Here is a 16981-nt window from a genome sequence, read left to right as displayed (position 1 = left end):
ACTTTATTTTCTTTTCATTAGTAGTAGCGCTTTTCTCAGAAAACATGCTACTACAACCAACTTAGCAGCAGCGCACTTTACATAAGCTCGCTATTACTATTCCTAGCCTGCCAAGAACAGTGTGGGAATTGTAGTAGTAGCGCTTCTTCCTGCAAACGCGCTACTGCTATAACCATAGTTGTCGCGTATTTTGTGACCAGGCGCTACTGGTAAATAGCAGTAGTGCTTATTTTTGACCGGCTCTACTAGTAAGCTTCTGTGTATAAGGTTTTCCCTATTAGTGCTTCTTTTTGTCGTCAGCAGCCCCTTTTTTTCTAGAAGTTCTTCTTTCTTTTTCTAAGTAGCTTAATTTCTTCTTGTTCTTCTTCTTCTTTCAACTTTGCAATTGTTGTGTCAAACTTGGCTTGGTCTGCTATTTCTCTTCTTTCTGCTCCAGCTCTGAGTCTTGCAATTGCAATAATCTCTCTTTTTCTATGAACATCCCCTCCCTTAGTTACAGTACTTTGTACAACTGGTTGTTGTTGAATGATCAAGGTAAATCATATGAAATCTATGCCCTTGATTGATGTTAGATACATCGGATCAATGTCTGCATCGTTGGACAGAAGCCTTGCACCATCTCCATTAAGTTGACAACCAGGGGCAACCAATACATATCAATTTTGCCTTCCTTCTCATAAGCAATGTCCTCAAATTAAAGCTTCAAACATTTTATAGTAGGTAAACTCTATGTGGCAGTAATCACAGCAGATTTTTTTTGTCATGCAAATAGGACCTATTCTGTCCACTCTGTCCACTTCTAGAGAAAAAACCTCCATGGATGATATCCAAAGTGAAGAAATCGCATCCAGCCGCTGCAAAACAGAACACACACAAAATTCAGCTGCAAAACAGAACACATGGTAAATTCATAATTTTTCCCGAACAGAACCCAAACCCTAGCACAATGAGCCCTTAATTTCGTTGAATCCATGTATCACAATGAGATAATGTGTGCTAAATATTCTAATCCAACTCGAAACAAATTGATTTAATCAAAAATCTGTACTTTAATATGATGGTAAATACCGTACGATGGTGCCACCTCGCCCTCGAGCCGTCGTCTGGGGGCCTCCATGGCTGACTCGAATCGTCGTATGGGGTCATGGCTGCGTCGCTCTCCCGTCCGCACTAAGATCAGAACGCCGCCAGGCCGCCGATCATCCGCCGTCACTAGGTTGCTGTTGGGTTTGAGCGGGGTTTGTGCCGGGGTTTCAGTTCGTGGAAAGGAACAGATGGGGGCATTTCAGTTAGTGTAGAACGACCGGGATGGATTGGGTAGAATGCAAAGTAATCAGCCCTTTGACTCGGTCCGCCTAACATGTGGGACCTATGCTGTGGCAGTGGATGGATACGGGCTACGTAAGTGAGGTGTATAGTCAGGACCGCTGTTGCAACCTCAAGGACTGTATAGACGTCCTATTCACATGTATAAGGACTGTACTGAAGCATTTCCTGACTATGAGGACGATGTTAGACATTTGCCTGCAACTATAAGGACTAACATGCAATTATCTCCGAAAATTACGGACGCACTACATTTGGAATGTAGGGAGTAAGTCATATACGATGTGGTCCAAATAAAAACTGTTATGGGTAATATACATGAGAGGTGTTAGCTGTCAGTCAGTGGTTGCATCGTGTCCAGCGGTTCCAGTAATGGCTTTAACTAATTCCTGGCTCCTCCAGCGGATGGACCCCTTCTTAATCCTTTTTGTATTTCCAGCCCCCCAAAATCTCCCCACTTCTCTCGGAGTTGTGGTTTCTTATTATGGGAGTTCATGTCTGGCTAGGGGGGAAACGAATTCGGCCACATCTCCGGGTCGATCCACTAGAGGTAATCTCCGCCGTGATGCTCTAGAAGAATTTGTTCAATCGATTTGGGAGTTGTTTCCTTGTTCGCATTTCTTGCCATTTTCTTGGAATTGAAGGATTTACGGTGTGTGGGAGAGGCCCATGGAGGTGCACAACGAGGTAGATGGATCAGGTGTACCCCTGGCCGTGCTCCTCAAGCGAGAGCTGTGCAACCAGAAGGTGGAGAAACCGGATATCCTGTTCGGGGAGGCGAGCAAGAGCAAGAAAAGGGAGGACTTCGCGCTTCTCGTGGCCAATTGCCACCGCACTCCAGGCGAGGGCCCCGGTGACAATGCAGGCGGCGACGACACCATCTCGATGTTTGTGGTAACTAGATGACCCGGTGCGCCAATGACGCAAAGGGCGAGAGCAAACCAAGCATTTGAAGCAAGCTCGTCAGAATATTTAGTTATAAGGAAATATATACTTAGGTATGATGCTGATACACAGCGTTATAAGAAGTTTTGATAGCCATTTACAATGCTTTTAAAAAGCAAGCAACATAGGAGAGATGCCTCATATAGATAAGCATACATAATTTGAGCAGAGAAGATTTCTTAGGCCCATTGTGGTCTTCTAAGGGTGTGCATGCATGAATAAGAAGACTTGTTATTGTTGGATAATGCTTGCATGGGCATTCCTCTGAAGGACTTGTCATTTCTCTCCATCCAGATCCCCCATACGGCAACAATGAAAGTTTCCATGAACAGAGGTTTGTGCCAAGTTTGTTTTCCCATGTGCAACATCTCAAGTCTGCATTCAGAGTTTGGCCAAGTCACCCTAGAGAATTGCCAGGGTTTCCTCGGGAGGATTATCACACAGCAGGCATGTATAGTCATTAGTAACTCGGTAGTGCCTCCTGCGTGGCATATTTCTCATATTCAGCCTGTTAGCCAAGAGAAGCCAGGCGAAAACCTTTCCATTTCATATTGCACTTAGCTTTCCAAATCCAGTTAAACGCAGCATCAACCGACATCTCTCTGAAGCAAAATGAATAGTACCTATTTGTGAGAATGCTGGTGGAATCCCCACTTCTCATATGAGGACTGTAGAAGGAGCAATGCATGAAAAAAAAGGAAGTCAAAGTTAGCAGATAGAAACAAAATATGAGGAATGCATCTATCATGCCTCATGCATGTAACTTCTCATAGTAAACGAAACACTGGCAAGCAAACTTCATTCAGCATAGCAAGGGGAGACCAGGCAAACAGAAAAACAGAAATACGGCAACGACTACTAATGCATCAAACTGTGAATTCCAGACCTTTCTTTTAACAGGAATATCCACGTCATCGACCAAAAAGAGGGCACAAACGATGAGCTATATTTAGGAATGAAGCAAATCACATTAGAAAAGAAACCCTTCCGAGTTCATTGCTCTTGCGCACACACAAATGAAATGGAAAACTGTTGTTCTTATGCCCATGATCAAGCCTCTCGCACATAAAAGCTACAATGAGACCTAAAGGGAGGGAAGCTGGAGGAGGAGAAAGGAGAGAGATGACCTGTGTCGCGAGGCTCCTATAGTGCAAACGGTCGTCGTGGCACGCTATGGGCAGTGCTCAGAGTACTCTCAACTCCAGAGAGAATTGCCCAGAGTGATCCAAACTGGTACAAAACAATACATAAATTGTTTGCGTCAATATATGATCCTTTCGGTTTGCGAAGAGTTCAAAACTATCTTACGAATTCTTGCAAGCCTTCTTACTGTACTGATCATGTAAAATCTGTGAAATTATTACAAGTAATTTTTTTCTCTCGAAATCTCCAATCCGATGTTTCAAGATGAGGAGTTGGAGACCATGTTGATGAAAGTAAATTATGAAAGAAAAGAAGCCCATTTCACTATGAATATCTTCGTTATGCAATTCCCATAAAGTAAAACAAAATGGTTTAAATAACCTTTTATCTGGGTAAACTCGAGTTCTTGCATTCCTTTTATTTGACTCACACCTGCCTGCTGCTCATCGCCTACTACTCTTAGCTAAAAGGAGGTGATTCGAATATAAGCACTACTTCTTCCGGCTATACAAATTATTGTGGCCATCAAGTTAATTCAAGCACTCAACATTCTACGACATACATGATCTAAATAGGATTAAACACAAAATAAAAGTTAAATATTGTCAGTACAGATGCTATCATATATACATCAAGTTAATTCAAGCACTCAACATTCTACACAAATTATTGTCAGTACAGATGCTATCATAGAGTTATCTACAAAAGCTAAATAGGATTAAACACAAGACAAAATAAAAGTTTGTCACACCAAATCCCTGTCACCTAATCTCTTTCTCACTTTTAACTTCAAACCAACATCGAAAACGATAATAATCTAAAGCAAAATTAAATCAGACTCATTTGTTCATCGACACAGAAGCAAATAATTCACCTAATACTAAATCTAAGTAAAAGGACTAACCATAATTAATTGGCTAGGCTGCCCATCAAAAGAAACCTCTGCATAAGAAGCAGACCTTGCAAAAACTTGGGACTAATCAGGTGGATCTAAAACAAAACATGTCCTCAACTCCTCTTGCAGTCCTGCTCCAACCCCTCGTGTATCTCGGCACCTCCTCGCGTTAAGACCATAGTAGCCGGGAACGCGGGTCGACGCCGTGTCCCGTGTACCGGGTTCATCGACCCCAATCGACGGTCGGGATCGAGTGCGGGTCAATAGGATTCGACGACGGTACGCATTCCCATGAAGACCGGACGTTGCAGGTACAATGGCCTGAATTAAGTGGTACCATGACCTGAATTAAGTGGTAGCATGTATTGGTGCCTGTGAAGCAAGAGCAAAAAATCAAGAACCTACAAAAAAATCTTTTGGATAACATGTGTGCATTACATGGTTGCAAAGGGTTAAGAGGCAAATTACCTGTCCTTGACTAAGAACTAATTGACAAGCTGCTGCAGCTACCATAAACGCCACACCTAAATACATCCACACAAATTGTAGGACAACCCATAAGCACCTGGGTACCCAAAAAATATGTCTAACATAGTTAGCATCAATTAGCAGGGGCTAAAATAAGCACAGCAGACCATACACAAAAGTAAAAGGCAGTTTATCATTGGGAAATCATTGGGTCTGGGCGTATGAAAATACCCCATGGCTCTGGAGATGAAGGATGGCTACAACAATCAAAAGAAAAAGCATGTACCTTTGACATTCAGTTGTTTCAGCAATGCCCAAAGTATATGGTATAAAGTTCTGTGAATATCCAATCCAACCCTGCAAGCGTTTGAAGGAACATGAGTTAGCAACAAATGATATAATCTGATAAGGGATCTTACAGTCCTCAATTAACTCATTTACATGGTTTCCAAAATCGTGGGGTACACGATTTCTAAAATACAGTCAATTAGAGTGGCTCACATGCATCAATAACATCTCGGTATTGGCATCAGAAGCTATTTTTATGGGCAAAAATCCCCAAATAATCACATGGACAAAGAAAAGCTATTTTCATACAGCGATGTAGAAGTTCTTATGAGAGGAGGCCACAGAAGATTGGGCGTGTACTGATCCTTCATTGCCTGAATATAATAACAGAGGGAACGATGTGTGAAGCTCACCTTGATGTATTGAAAGGCAAAGGTAGAACAAACATAGTGATCCAAGCCAAGAGAAGTAACAAAAAACAGGAATATATTCATGTTAAATTCATGGCAGACACATAGATGATTAAATATGCCAAAGGCAGCAATAGACACAAAACATCATAATATGTGTGGACAAAGCTAAACTAATTTGAGAGTGGCATTCCATGAAAATACACAAACCAGAGGTGCAGTAAATGAGGCTCGAATTCCATGACCAAATCAGCATACAGACGCAGAGAGGTCCTCTCACCCTAGAGCAACCAAACAAAGGTGCAGCAAAAGGAAACCGGCGAGGAACCTGCAACAAAAAACAGATGATTGCTACAGGTGGTGAACTAATACAAAATGAGACCACGGTGAGCGGGACGGTACCTCTGATGGTTTGATGGCATTGTTGGAAATAAATAGTCCACATGAGCACGACCAAGTTGATGAGTGATAACCATGGACACGGGTACGACTACAACCCTGCAGCAGCATGGATGCAAGGAAACAGCTAGACCATTACCCAAAAGGGCACCCAAGAGTGGCAGACCCTAAGCAAAGAACACAGCAAACATAAAGCATCAGTAGCATGTGGTTCATATGACAAAGAAGTGTGCTTCTGAGGCTCATATGACAAAAAATCTAGCATACCATCTGTAGCATGGGCATTTAATTTAAAAACTGATTATGTAATCAAGCTTATAATCAAAGCCTATAAACTATCAAAAGTTCTGTAATACATTGATTGGCGGAAACGGATGAGGTAAAAACTGTAGGTCAATGGAACTACAATAGCTCACAAACACCAGGTAAAGTAAATTCATCCATGTGTAGGAAAAGGCGGCCTATAAGCGAGATAGTACTCTAGCAAAAATTCTAGCATACCATCTGCAGCATGGGCATTTAATTTAAAAACTGATTATGTAATCAAGCTTATAATCAAAGCCTATAAACTGTCAAAAGTTCTATAATACATTGATTGGCGGAAACAGATCAGGTAAAAACTGTAGGTCAATGGAACTACAATAGCTCACAAACACCAGGTAAAGTAAATTCATCCATGTGCAAGAAAAGGTAACCTATAAGCGAGATAGTACTCTAGCAATGGCATCACAACAACTCACAAGATAAATTTTCCTGAGCAAACAGTAGCCGCTTAAGCACATATCTGGGAAGGAGCTGCAATACCTGCGGATGGGTTGGAAACGACGATAGCAAGGACGCCCAGACAGGTATGTATCTTCTTTTATAAGGTTTTCTTATACTTCATTTTGGTGTGACAAAAACCATCCAGGTATGAGCTTTCGAGCTTTAATCCATTCAGTTGCCTGCATAAATCAGTTGCTTCAGTTTCCTTGGGCTCTATCATATAACAAAGAATAGAACAATATAGAAGATTCTCTACCAGAGCTGTAATTGTTAGCAAATATATGCTTTCTCAGATAGAGTTCAGAAAATTCAAAAACACATGTGATGCAAATAAAGGTTGGGAGGAATTCTTAGTGCATCAGGCCAGTATTCAATAGAATAACCAAGGTCAAACAGAAAATCATTCACGATCTGTAGCATATGTGATAGTAAAGATGTATATCCACAAGGAAATAAGCACTGAATAATAAAACAAGGATGATTTGACAGTACCTTGCTTTCAGGAATTTCAATTCCAACCAAAACTTGCTCCTCTACACCTGCAAGCAGCCACCATGCATCAGAAACTCACCTACCATCGCACCAAAACAACAAGCGGGAGAAGGGAAACACAACATTGCACAAACAAAAAGGCCATCAAGATGGGTTACGTGCCTGCTCGCAGAGTTCTCGTCGGACACGTAGCCTAGGCTCCCAATAGCACCGACGAAGAGGTCATCCTAGGCGGTGGCAGCGGCCAAGCACCCCCATCGCTGGGCACCATCTCCTTCTAATCGGGTTTAGTCCAACTACGAAAAACAGATGCTGAAACTTCAATGGTGGTGATTTGCTTGGTGTGCTTTTGCTTGACTCCTTTGGTCACACATTTTCCTTTGTCTCCTTTTGATTTGTTGGCTTGATTGCCAAGATAATCTAGGCTCCCGATAGCACCGACGAAGAGGTCATCCTAGGCGGTGGCAGCGGCCAAGCACCCCCATCGCTGGGCACCATCTCCTTCTAATCAGGTTTAGTCCAACTACGAAAAACAGATGCTGAAACTTCAATGGTGGTGATTTGCTTGGTGTGCTTTTGCTTGACTCCTTTGGTCACACATTTTCCTTTGTCTCCTTTTGATTTATTGGCTTGATTGCCAAGATAATCTATACATGAGTAAAAGACATCAAGCTTGCAGTTAGCTTTTGCCGTCCTATTAACCTTTCCCCTTTTTAGAATAAACGAAAATGTACATGTGCACATGAATTTGAGAATTGGAGAAAACTCAGTCCCTCCTTATTTTTTTATCCCAACAAAAACTGTTGTTCTAGAAGGCGGCTAAAGTATACCTGATTTTATCTGACAGGCAGACATAAAGAACAAAATCCTAACTCTGTAAAACAATAGTCTACCACAAAATTATGTTATTTCAAAATCCCATGTTTAGTCCTGATCCATGATGAGTGTTGCTCTCTTCCAGAAAAGAAGATGAATGTCATAACAACCTACAGCGAAATTGAGGAGCCTAATTATCTAAATTAAGATCAAGGATTATCCCAAAAAGGAACTTCTTGCTCCTGCTCAAATCAATCTAATCTAAGACGAGTTGCCGTTTTTTTCTTTTTGAGTGGAAAAAGGAAGCCAGACAGATGAACCTCTCTACCTAGGAAGATTGCAGGAAGGAAAAAAAAGAGGCGAACCTGCAGGAGTGTGCGAGGAGGTGGAGCGAGAGGCTAGAGAGAGTCCTGTCGATGCGGAGGAGGAGGAGCGCAAGGGAGTCGTCGTCGAGGACCACGCGACTGCGACGAGGAGAAGGCTGGATGTTGTCGCGGAGGACCAACGCCCCAACCCCCTTATTCCTTCTGGCCGCGGCGGCCGCCGCCGCCTCCTTCTCCTCCTCTCTCTCTCTCTCTCTCCCGTGAGCAATGAGGCCAAGGCTGAGAGGACGCCGGCGATGAGGAACAGAAGGAGTGGGGACAACTCTCGTTCCCGCCGCGGCGAGCGCGCGTACCTGTCCCCGGCCCCGTGGAGGCACCGTGCCCCAGCAGCCTTGCCTCAAGCACCACCAGCAGCTTGCGCGCTCACGTAGCCCAGGCTTCGATAGCACCGACGAAGAGGCGGCGGCGGTAGGAGAGGAGGCGGCGGCAGGTGTTGCGGCGGCGGGGGCTAGGTCTGGCCGCTCGCCTCCCCTTTTCTTTTCTCTCGCTCACCCACGCGGCCCGCTCGCTCCGCTGAGCGCCTCTTTTTCGCACCCGCACGCACGCGTGCAACGCACCCTGCACCGATGACCCACGCAGATGCCTGGCCCATGTGTCATCTACTAAACCGCAAAAACGCAGAGTAAGCTAGAACTGATGGCTGGATCTTTGACAGCTAGTCAAAAGGTACTGAAAACTTTACAGCGATGCTAATTAGGTGAACCATATCAAACGCAAAACGCAATGGCCTCGTATGGGTGGGTTGCCTAGAAGGGCGGCGAGCGCGCGTACCTGTCCCCGGCCCCGTGGAGGCACCGTGCCCCAGCAGCCTTGCCTCAAGCACCACCAGCAGCTCGCGCGCTCACGTAGCCCAGGCTTCGATAGCACCGACGAAGAGGCGGCGGCGGTAGGAGAGGAGGCGGCGGCGGGTGTTGCGGCGGCGGGGGCTAGGTTTGGCCGCTCGCCTCCCCTTTTCTTTTCTCTCGCTCGCCCACGCGGCCCGCTCGCTCCGCAGAGCGCCTCTTTTTCGCACCCGCACGCACGCGTGCAACGCGCACTGCACCGATGACCCACGCAGATGCCTGGCCCATGTGTCATCTACTAAACCACAAAAACACAGAGTAAGCTAGAACTGATGGCTGGATCTTTGACAGCTAGTCAAAAGGTACTGAAAACTTTACAGCGATGCTAATTAGGTGAACCAGATCGAACGCAAAACGCAATGGCCTCGTATGGGCGGGTTGCCTAGAAGGGTTTATATGTTCAATGCTTCGGCCCTCAATGTTTTGGTTCTCCTTAATTTGCCGATATGTTTTTGTTTTTGCAATAAGCCCATTGAGACAAGTCAAATAAAAGTGTTGTTCATACATACTCCAATTCGCATAAAGCCTGCCTAACTAGACCTCACAGCCTCACAGTGATGCCTTTGAAGTCGATGAATCATGTGGGTGTTTCATCTTTGTAGTCTAATATTTTGACTTTTACATAGAGGACCATGTCATTGGCCTTATTTTGTGGTGTGTTTGCATCAAGGCATACGGGGGCATTTGTCAGCTACTAATATTTTACTGGCCCTTCATTGTTATTTGTCTGGTCATTTCGGTAGTCAGAAGGTTATTGAGTTTAGGTACATTCATAGCGGACGTCCTAGCTTTGCTAGATCTTTTGGGCTTCCAGCAATTCTCAAAAAATCTATTTAGTTCTATTAATTTTTGTATATGAACTCAGCAAGATCCCTTGGCATGCAATAATGGCAAGCCAAAGTCACAATGAATTTATTCCTGTAAAAATGCAGTTCTACACTGAGTTTATCACTATACTGTCACCTATTTTTAAGTTGTACGTACACCAATTGAAGTGGTTGCTAGTCTGACTTGAGTTATTATTCTGGCTTCTTCTTAGATTGTTGATGGCCACAACGGACCTGCGGCTGCAGTATACACTAGGGAGAATCTCCCAAACAATGTGTTAGCTGCTATTCCTCCAAATCTTACAAGTGAGGAGTGTACAGCGGCATTGCCAAGGGCACTAGTTGCAAGTTTTGTTAAAACAGATAAAGACTTCCAAACAAAAGGTATTGTTCTTTCATTAGATTTACACTTTTAAGTACTGCAAGGGATGATATATGTATGCATGATTATTATGTGGAGGCTTATAGCATTACCCCCTCTTCAAAAATGTATCTTCCCTTTATTACATGTTCTTATGTAGAAGTCAGGGCCGGTCCTGAGATTTCCGAGGCCCGGGGCGAGACAACACGGAGGGGCCCTAAAGCCACATAAACATATGCATATTTTTTTGTTTATTTCAACTGCAAGTAAATATTCGGCAGACTATAATTTATGGTGCCTTGTCTTCTTGACTATTAAGAAACCGGGGTCACAAACATTCACAGTAAAAGTTGATCGATCTTGTCAATCTACCCTTGTACTGTATATATTTCTATTACTAGGTGAACTAGTAGCACTATCATGCCTACTAATTTTTTATCTTCCTATAGTTTTCACTAGTTGTTCTTGAACAACAACTAAAGCTAACTCCTTGGAGTTCCTAGCAGTAGAAATACTGTTTTATTTTTGCAGGGAATCCATAGAGGACATGTATCTGCTCTAAAAATGCCAACAACTCATGTGGGACTCAACTAACTCATATGCATATTTTTCCTCAATTATCAGATGGATTCTTTCTGGGTAGCATCTTGCTAATCACCACACAACATATGATACAAGAAATTAAGAGTATTGCTAATTAAATAAAAGTGCTAAGAAAGGCATGGAACAAGGTACCTGGATGGCTAGAAAAATCGAAATCACAAGATTTTGCTGCTGCGTCACGAACGAAAGTCCAAGTTTCTGTTTTCTAATCCCAATCAATACAAGAAACTGGAGTGTGAGAAAGAGAGATGTACGAGGATAATCTTCAGGAAACGAACGATCTAACAAGAATAGAAAGAAAAAAATTGTGTTGAAGAGAAGATTGATGGGAATCTGGAAACCGCGTTACCTTCTTCCACTAATGGCGCCTAGCAGCCAAAAATTACAATTAGACGAGTGGGCGGGGCGCCGTCATTCATGGCATGGCTGATTTGTTGCCAATTGGGTAGAAAGAGTATTAAGCGGAGAAGACTGCACGGCGTGCTAATCCATCAATTAATATTTGTTTCCTTTTGGAGAATCAATCGACCGCTAAACAATCACGCGTATATAGGGAAACCAAATCAATCGGGGGCCCCTTCCTACCCGGGGGCCCGGGGCGGCCGCCCCCCCTGCCCCCCCTCAGGGCCGGCCCTGGTAGAAGTACTATTTGTTTAATAGGATATAAGGTATACATATTTATCATCCATAATAAAAAAGTAGTTATCAATGTCTGGGTGATCTTTGCAAAGCTAAACATATTACTGTTTGCTGCATTGATGGTACCTTTATGATTTTTAGCTGCTTATATTGCATAGTATCATCAGTATTGTTGCTCTGCAGTGTGAATTGACTGCAACATTGTTTTCAGCTGCACGCTCAGGAATCACGGTGACTTATGTTATAATAGATGGATGGGTTGTCACTGTAGCATCAGTTGGTGATTCGCGTTGTATTCTAGAATCTGCTGAAGGTTCAGTTTACTTCTTGTCTGCTGATCACCGCCTGGATGCCAATGAGGAGGAGTATGTTCATACATCGAGGCTTTGTTGCATTCATGTAATATCCTTAGCTTTGTGATTAAACTAAGGTCCATGACTACAGGGTGGAGCGTGTAACAGCAAGTGGTGGTGAAGTTGGGAGAATAAATGTTGCTAGAGGTGCTGGGGTATGTTATTTTCATTTGTGTATGTTTGTCAGTTACCAAGTTAACAACTGTCTCCTAGGCTGTTTATATATTTTTTCTTTCCTTGGATATACCGTACTGTAAATGTAGTTCCAGTGACTATTTTTATTTCACTTTTTCCCTCTGCAATCATTATTCAGATCGGTCCACTAAGATGTTGGCCAGGCGGATTGTGTTTGTCAAGGTCAATTGGTGATACCGACGTTGGAGAATACATAGTTTCTGTCCCCCATGTGAAGCAAGTTTTTTTTTGAAATGGAGGCGTACCCCCGGTCTCTACATCATGATGATGCATGCGGCCATGTGTGGAAAAGATTCTGTCATGTTATAAATAATATCTGACACCAATAATACCATATAAAGACCAATGATTTCTTAGATTAAAACAGCTAATTCTTGCGATCATAATAGATCTGAGATTTGATGCATCCAAACTTATTGCAGCTATCCAATGCCGGAGGGCGGCTTGTCATTGCTAGTGATGGTGTGTGGGATGCATTGCGCTTTCAAGAAGCCCTGAACTACACCAGGGGGCTGCCAGCTGAAGCTGCTGCGAATCGAGTTGTTAAAGTACTGAAATTTTATTACAGGCAGGTGTATCCCTTCCTGGCATAGTGCATATCTTGGTACACTTATAAGCCATTATCTTATCTAGGAAGCTGTGAGCTCAAAAGGACTACGAGATGATACTACCTGCATAGTAGTCGACATATTACCTCCAGAAAAGCTAAGCCCTCCATTGAAGAGGCATGTGAAAGGAGGCATCAAAGCATTATTCCGATGGAGGTGTTGGAAATATGCCCTAGAGGCAATAATAAAAGTATCATTATTATATTTCTTTGTTCATGATAATTGTCTTTATTCATACTATAACTGTATTATCCGGAAATCGTAATACACGTGTGAATAATAGACACCAACATGTCCCTAGTAAGCCTCTAGTTGACTAGCTCGTTGATCAACAGATAGTCATGGTTTCCTGACTATGGACATTGGATGTCATTGATAACGGGATCACATCATTAGGAGAATGATGTGATGGACAAGACCCAATCCTAAACATAGCACAAGATCGTATAGTTCGTTTGCTAGAGTTTTCCAATGTCAAGTATCTTTTCCTTTGACCATGAGATCGTGTAACTCCCGGATACCGTAGGAGTGCTTTGGGTGTACCAAACGTCACAACGTAACTGGGTGACTATAAAGGTGCATTACAGGTGTCTCCGAAAGTGTCTGTTGGGTTGACACAGATCAAGACTGGGATTTTTCACTCCGTGAGACGGAGAGGTATCACTGGGCCCACTCGGTAATGCATCATCATAATGAGCTCAAAGTGACCAAGTGTCTGGTCACTGGATCATGCATTACGGTACGAGTAAAGTGACTTGCCGGTAACGAGATTGAATGAGGTATTGGGATACCGACGATCGAATCTCGGGCAAGTAACATACCGATTGACAAAGGGAATTGTATACGGGGTTGCTTGAATCCTCGACATCGTGGTTCATCCGATGAGATCATCATGGAGTATGTGGGAGCCAACATGGGTATCCAGATCCCGCTGTTGGTTATTGACCGGAGAGTCGTCTCGGTCATGTCTACATATCTCCCGAACCCGTAGGGTCTACACACTTAAGGTTCGGTGACGCTAGGGTTGTAGGGATATGTATATGCAGTAACCCGAATGTTGTTCGGAGTCCCGGATGAGATCCCGGACGTCACGAGGAGTTCCGGAATGGTCCGGAGGTGAAGAATTATATATAGGAAGTGCTATTTCGGCCATCGGGACAAGTTTCGGGGTTATCGGTATTGTACCGGGACCACCGGAAGGGTCCCGGGGACCCACCGGGTGGGGCCACCTGCCCCGGGGGCCACATGGGCTAGAGGGTTTGCGCCTTGGCCTACATGGGCCAAGGGCATCAGCCCCAATAGGCCCATGCGCCTAGGGTTTCCATATGGGAGGAGTCCCACTAGTGGAAGGCACCCTAGGTGCCTTGGGGGGGAGGGAAACCTCCCTTGGCCGCCGCCCCCCTTGGCCCTCCTATATAGTGGGGGAAGGAGGGCTTTTCATCCACGCCTTTGGTTGCCTCCCTCTCGCTCTCCAACACCTCCTCCTCCTCCATAGTGCTTGGCGAAGCCCTACCGGAGTACTGCAGCTCCATCAACACCACGCCGTCGTGCTGCTCCTGGTGCCATCTCCCTCAACCTCTCCTTCCCCCTTGCTGGATCAAGAAGGAGGAGACGTGGCTGTTCCGTACGTGTGTTGAACGCGGAGGTGCCGTCCGTTCGGTGCTAGGATCTCCGGTGATTTGGATCACGTCGTGTACGACTACCTCATCCCCGTTCTTTGAACGCTTCCGCTCGCAATCTACAAGGTACGTAAATGCATCTAATCACTCGTTGCTTGATGAACTCATAGATGGATCTTGGTGAAACCGTAGGAAAATTTTTGTTTTTTGCAACGTTCCCCAACAGTGGCATCATGAGCTAGGTCTATGCGTAGTTCTCTTGCACGAGTAGAACACAATTTGTTGTGGGCGTTGATGTTATCAACTTTCTTGCCGCTACTAGTCTTATCTTGCTTCAACAGTATTGTGGGATGAATCGGCCCGGACCAACCTTACACGTACGCTTACGTGAGACCGGTTCCACCGACTAACATGCACTAGTTGCATAAGGTGGTTGGCGGGTGTCTGTCTCTCCTACTTTAGTTGGAGCGGATTTGATGAAAAGGGTCCTTATGAAGGGTAAATAGAAGTTGACAAATCACGTTGTGGCTTTCACGTAGGTAAGAAAACGTTCTTGCTAGAACCCTACTTCAGCCACGTAAAACTTGCAACAACAATTAGAGGACGTCTAACTTGTTTTTGCAGCAAGTGCTTTGTGATATGATATGGCCAAAGTTGTGATGGATGATGAATGATATATATGTGATGTATGAGTTGTTCATGCTATTGTAATAGGAATCACGACTTGCATGTCGATGAGTATGACAACCGGCAGGAGCCATAGGAGTTGTCTTTATTTTGTATGACCTGCGTGTCATTGAGAAACGCCATGTAAATTACTTTACTTTATTGCTAAACGCGTTAGCCATAGCAGTAGAAGTAATAGTTGGCGAGCAACTTCATGGAGACACAATGATGGAGATCATGATGATGGAGATCATGGTGTCATGCCGGTGACAAGATGATCATGGAGCCCCAAGATGGAGATCAAAGGAGCTATGTGATATTGGCCATATCATGTCACTATTATTATTTGATTGCATTTGATGTTTATCATGTTTTGCATCTTGTTTATTTAGAACGACGGTAGTAAATAAGATGATCCCTCATAATAATTTCAAGAAAGTGTTCCCCCTAACTGTGCACCGTTGCGACAGTTCGTTGTTTCAATGCACCACGTGATGATCGGGTGTTTGATTCTTACGTTCACATACAACGGGTGTAAGACAGATTTACACATGCAAAACACTTAGGTTGACTTGACGAGCCTAGCATGTGTATAGACATGGCCTCGGAACACAGAAGACCGAAAGGTCGAGCATGAGTCGAATAGAAGATATGATCAACATGAAGATGTTCACCGACGTTGACTAGTCCGTCTCACGTGATGATCGGACACGGCCTAGTTGACTCGGATCATGTTATACTTAGATGACTAGCAGAGGGATGTCTATCTAAGTGGGAGTTCATTGAATAATTTGATTAGATGAACTTTATTATCATGAACTTAGTCTAAAAATCTTTGCAATATGTCTTGTAGATCAAATGGCCAACGTAGTCCTCAACTTCAACGCGTTCCTAGAAAAAACCAAGCTGAAAGACGATGGCAGCAACTATACGGACTGGGTCCGGAACCTGAGGATCATCCTCATAGCTTCCAAGAAAGATTATGTCCTACAAGCACCGCTAGGTGATCCACCCGTTCCACAGAACCAAGACGTTATGAACGCTTGGCAGGCACGTGCTGATGACTACTCCCTCGTTCAGTGCGGCATGCTTTACAGCTTAGAGCTGGGGCTCCAAAAGCGTTTTGAGAGACATGGAGCATATGAGATGTTCGAAGAGCTGAAAATGGTTTTTCAAGCTCATGCCCGGGTCGAGAGATATGAAGTCTCCGACAAATTCTTTAGTTGTAAGATGGAGGAAAATAGTTCTGTCAGTGAGCAGATACTCACTATGTCTGGGTTACATAACCACTTGACTCAGCTGGGAGTTAATCTCCCGGATGATGCGGTCATTGACAGAATCCTCCAGTCGCTTCCACCAAGCTACAAGAGCTTTGTGGTGAACTTCAATATGCAGGGGATGGAAAAGACCATTCCTGAGGTATTTGCAATGCTGAAATCAGCAGAGGTAGAAGTCAAGAAAGAACATCAAGTGTTGATGGTCAATAAAACCACTAAGTTCAAGAAGGGCAAGGGTAAAAAGAACTTCAAGAAGGACGGCAAGGGAGTTGCCGCGCCCGGTAAGCAAGCTACTGGGAAGAAGCCAAAGAATGGACCCAAACCCGAGACTGAGTGCTTTTATTGCAAGGGAAGTGGTCACTGGAAGCGGAACTGCCCCAAATACTTAGCGGACAAGAAGGCCGGCAAAACAAAAGGTATATATGATATACATGTAATTGATGTGTACCTTACTAGTACCCGTAGTAGCTCCTGGGTATTTGATACCGGTGCAGTTGCTCACATTTGTAACTCAAAGCAGGGGCTGCGGAATAAGCGGAGACTGGCAAAGGACGAGGTGACGATGCGCGTCGGGAATGGTTCCAAGATCAATGTGATCGCCGTCGGCACGCTACCTCTATATTTACCTTCGGGATTAGTTTTAAACCTTAATAATTGTTAT

General features: G+C 44.1%; 1 protein-coding gene and 1 long non-coding RNA gene across 13 annotated transcripts in view; one reads left to right on the top strand and one right to left on the bottom strand.

Moving 5' to 3' along the window:
- The first annotated feature begins 1793 nt into the window (after positions 1 to 1793).
- The window catches only part of LOC123085905 (probable protein phosphatase 2C 12), a 29882-nt gene continuing 14694 nt past the window's right edge, over positions 1794 to 16981 (top strand). The window contains exons 1-7 of the mRNA XM_044507609.1: positions 1794 to 2220; positions 10212 to 10383; positions 11814 to 11967; positions 12047 to 12110; positions 12269 to 12370; positions 12573 to 12698; positions 12784 to 12914. Coding sequence (XP_044363544.1) covers positions 1996 to 2220; positions 10212 to 10383; positions 11814 to 11967; positions 12047 to 12110; positions 12269 to 12370; positions 12573 to 12698; positions 12784 to 12914 — 974 coding nt within the window. The 5' untranslated portion in view covers positions 1794 to 1995. The remainder of the gene's footprint in view (positions 2221 to 10211; positions 10384 to 11813; positions 11968 to 12046; positions 12111 to 12268; positions 12371 to 12572; positions 12699 to 12783; positions 12915 to 16981) is intronic.
- Positions 2267 to 8852, bottom strand: LOC123085906 (uncharacterized). Of its 12 annotated transcripts, none has more exons than XR_006440124.1 (11): positions 8313 to 8847; positions 7132 to 7178; positions 6679 to 6818; positions 5878 to 6041; positions 5686 to 5803; positions 5279 to 5439; positions 5064 to 5134; positions 4778 to 4874; positions 4319 to 4681; positions 3399 to 3501; positions 2269 to 2939 (listed from the first exon to the last, which is right to left on the bottom strand). It is a non-coding gene; the product is annotated as an uncharacterized lncRNA (long non-coding RNA). The 12 variants fall into 12 exon arrangements; XR_006440120.1 differs by having other exon boundaries at positions 5375 to 5439; positions 8313 to 8846; XR_006440129.1 differs by having other exon boundaries at positions 5375 to 5439; positions 5756 to 5803; positions 8313 to 8846.

The sequence above is a fragment of the Triticum aestivum genome, chromosome 4A (assembly GCF_018294505.1).
Source record: "Triticum aestivum cultivar Chinese Spring chromosome 4A, IWGSC CS RefSeq v2.1, whole genome shotgun sequence".
In the NCBI taxonomy this organism is placed as follows: Eukaryota; Viridiplantae; Streptophyta; class Magnoliopsida; order Poales; family Poaceae; genus Triticum; species Triticum aestivum.
This window is presented reverse-complemented; position numbering and strand designations above follow the sequence as displayed.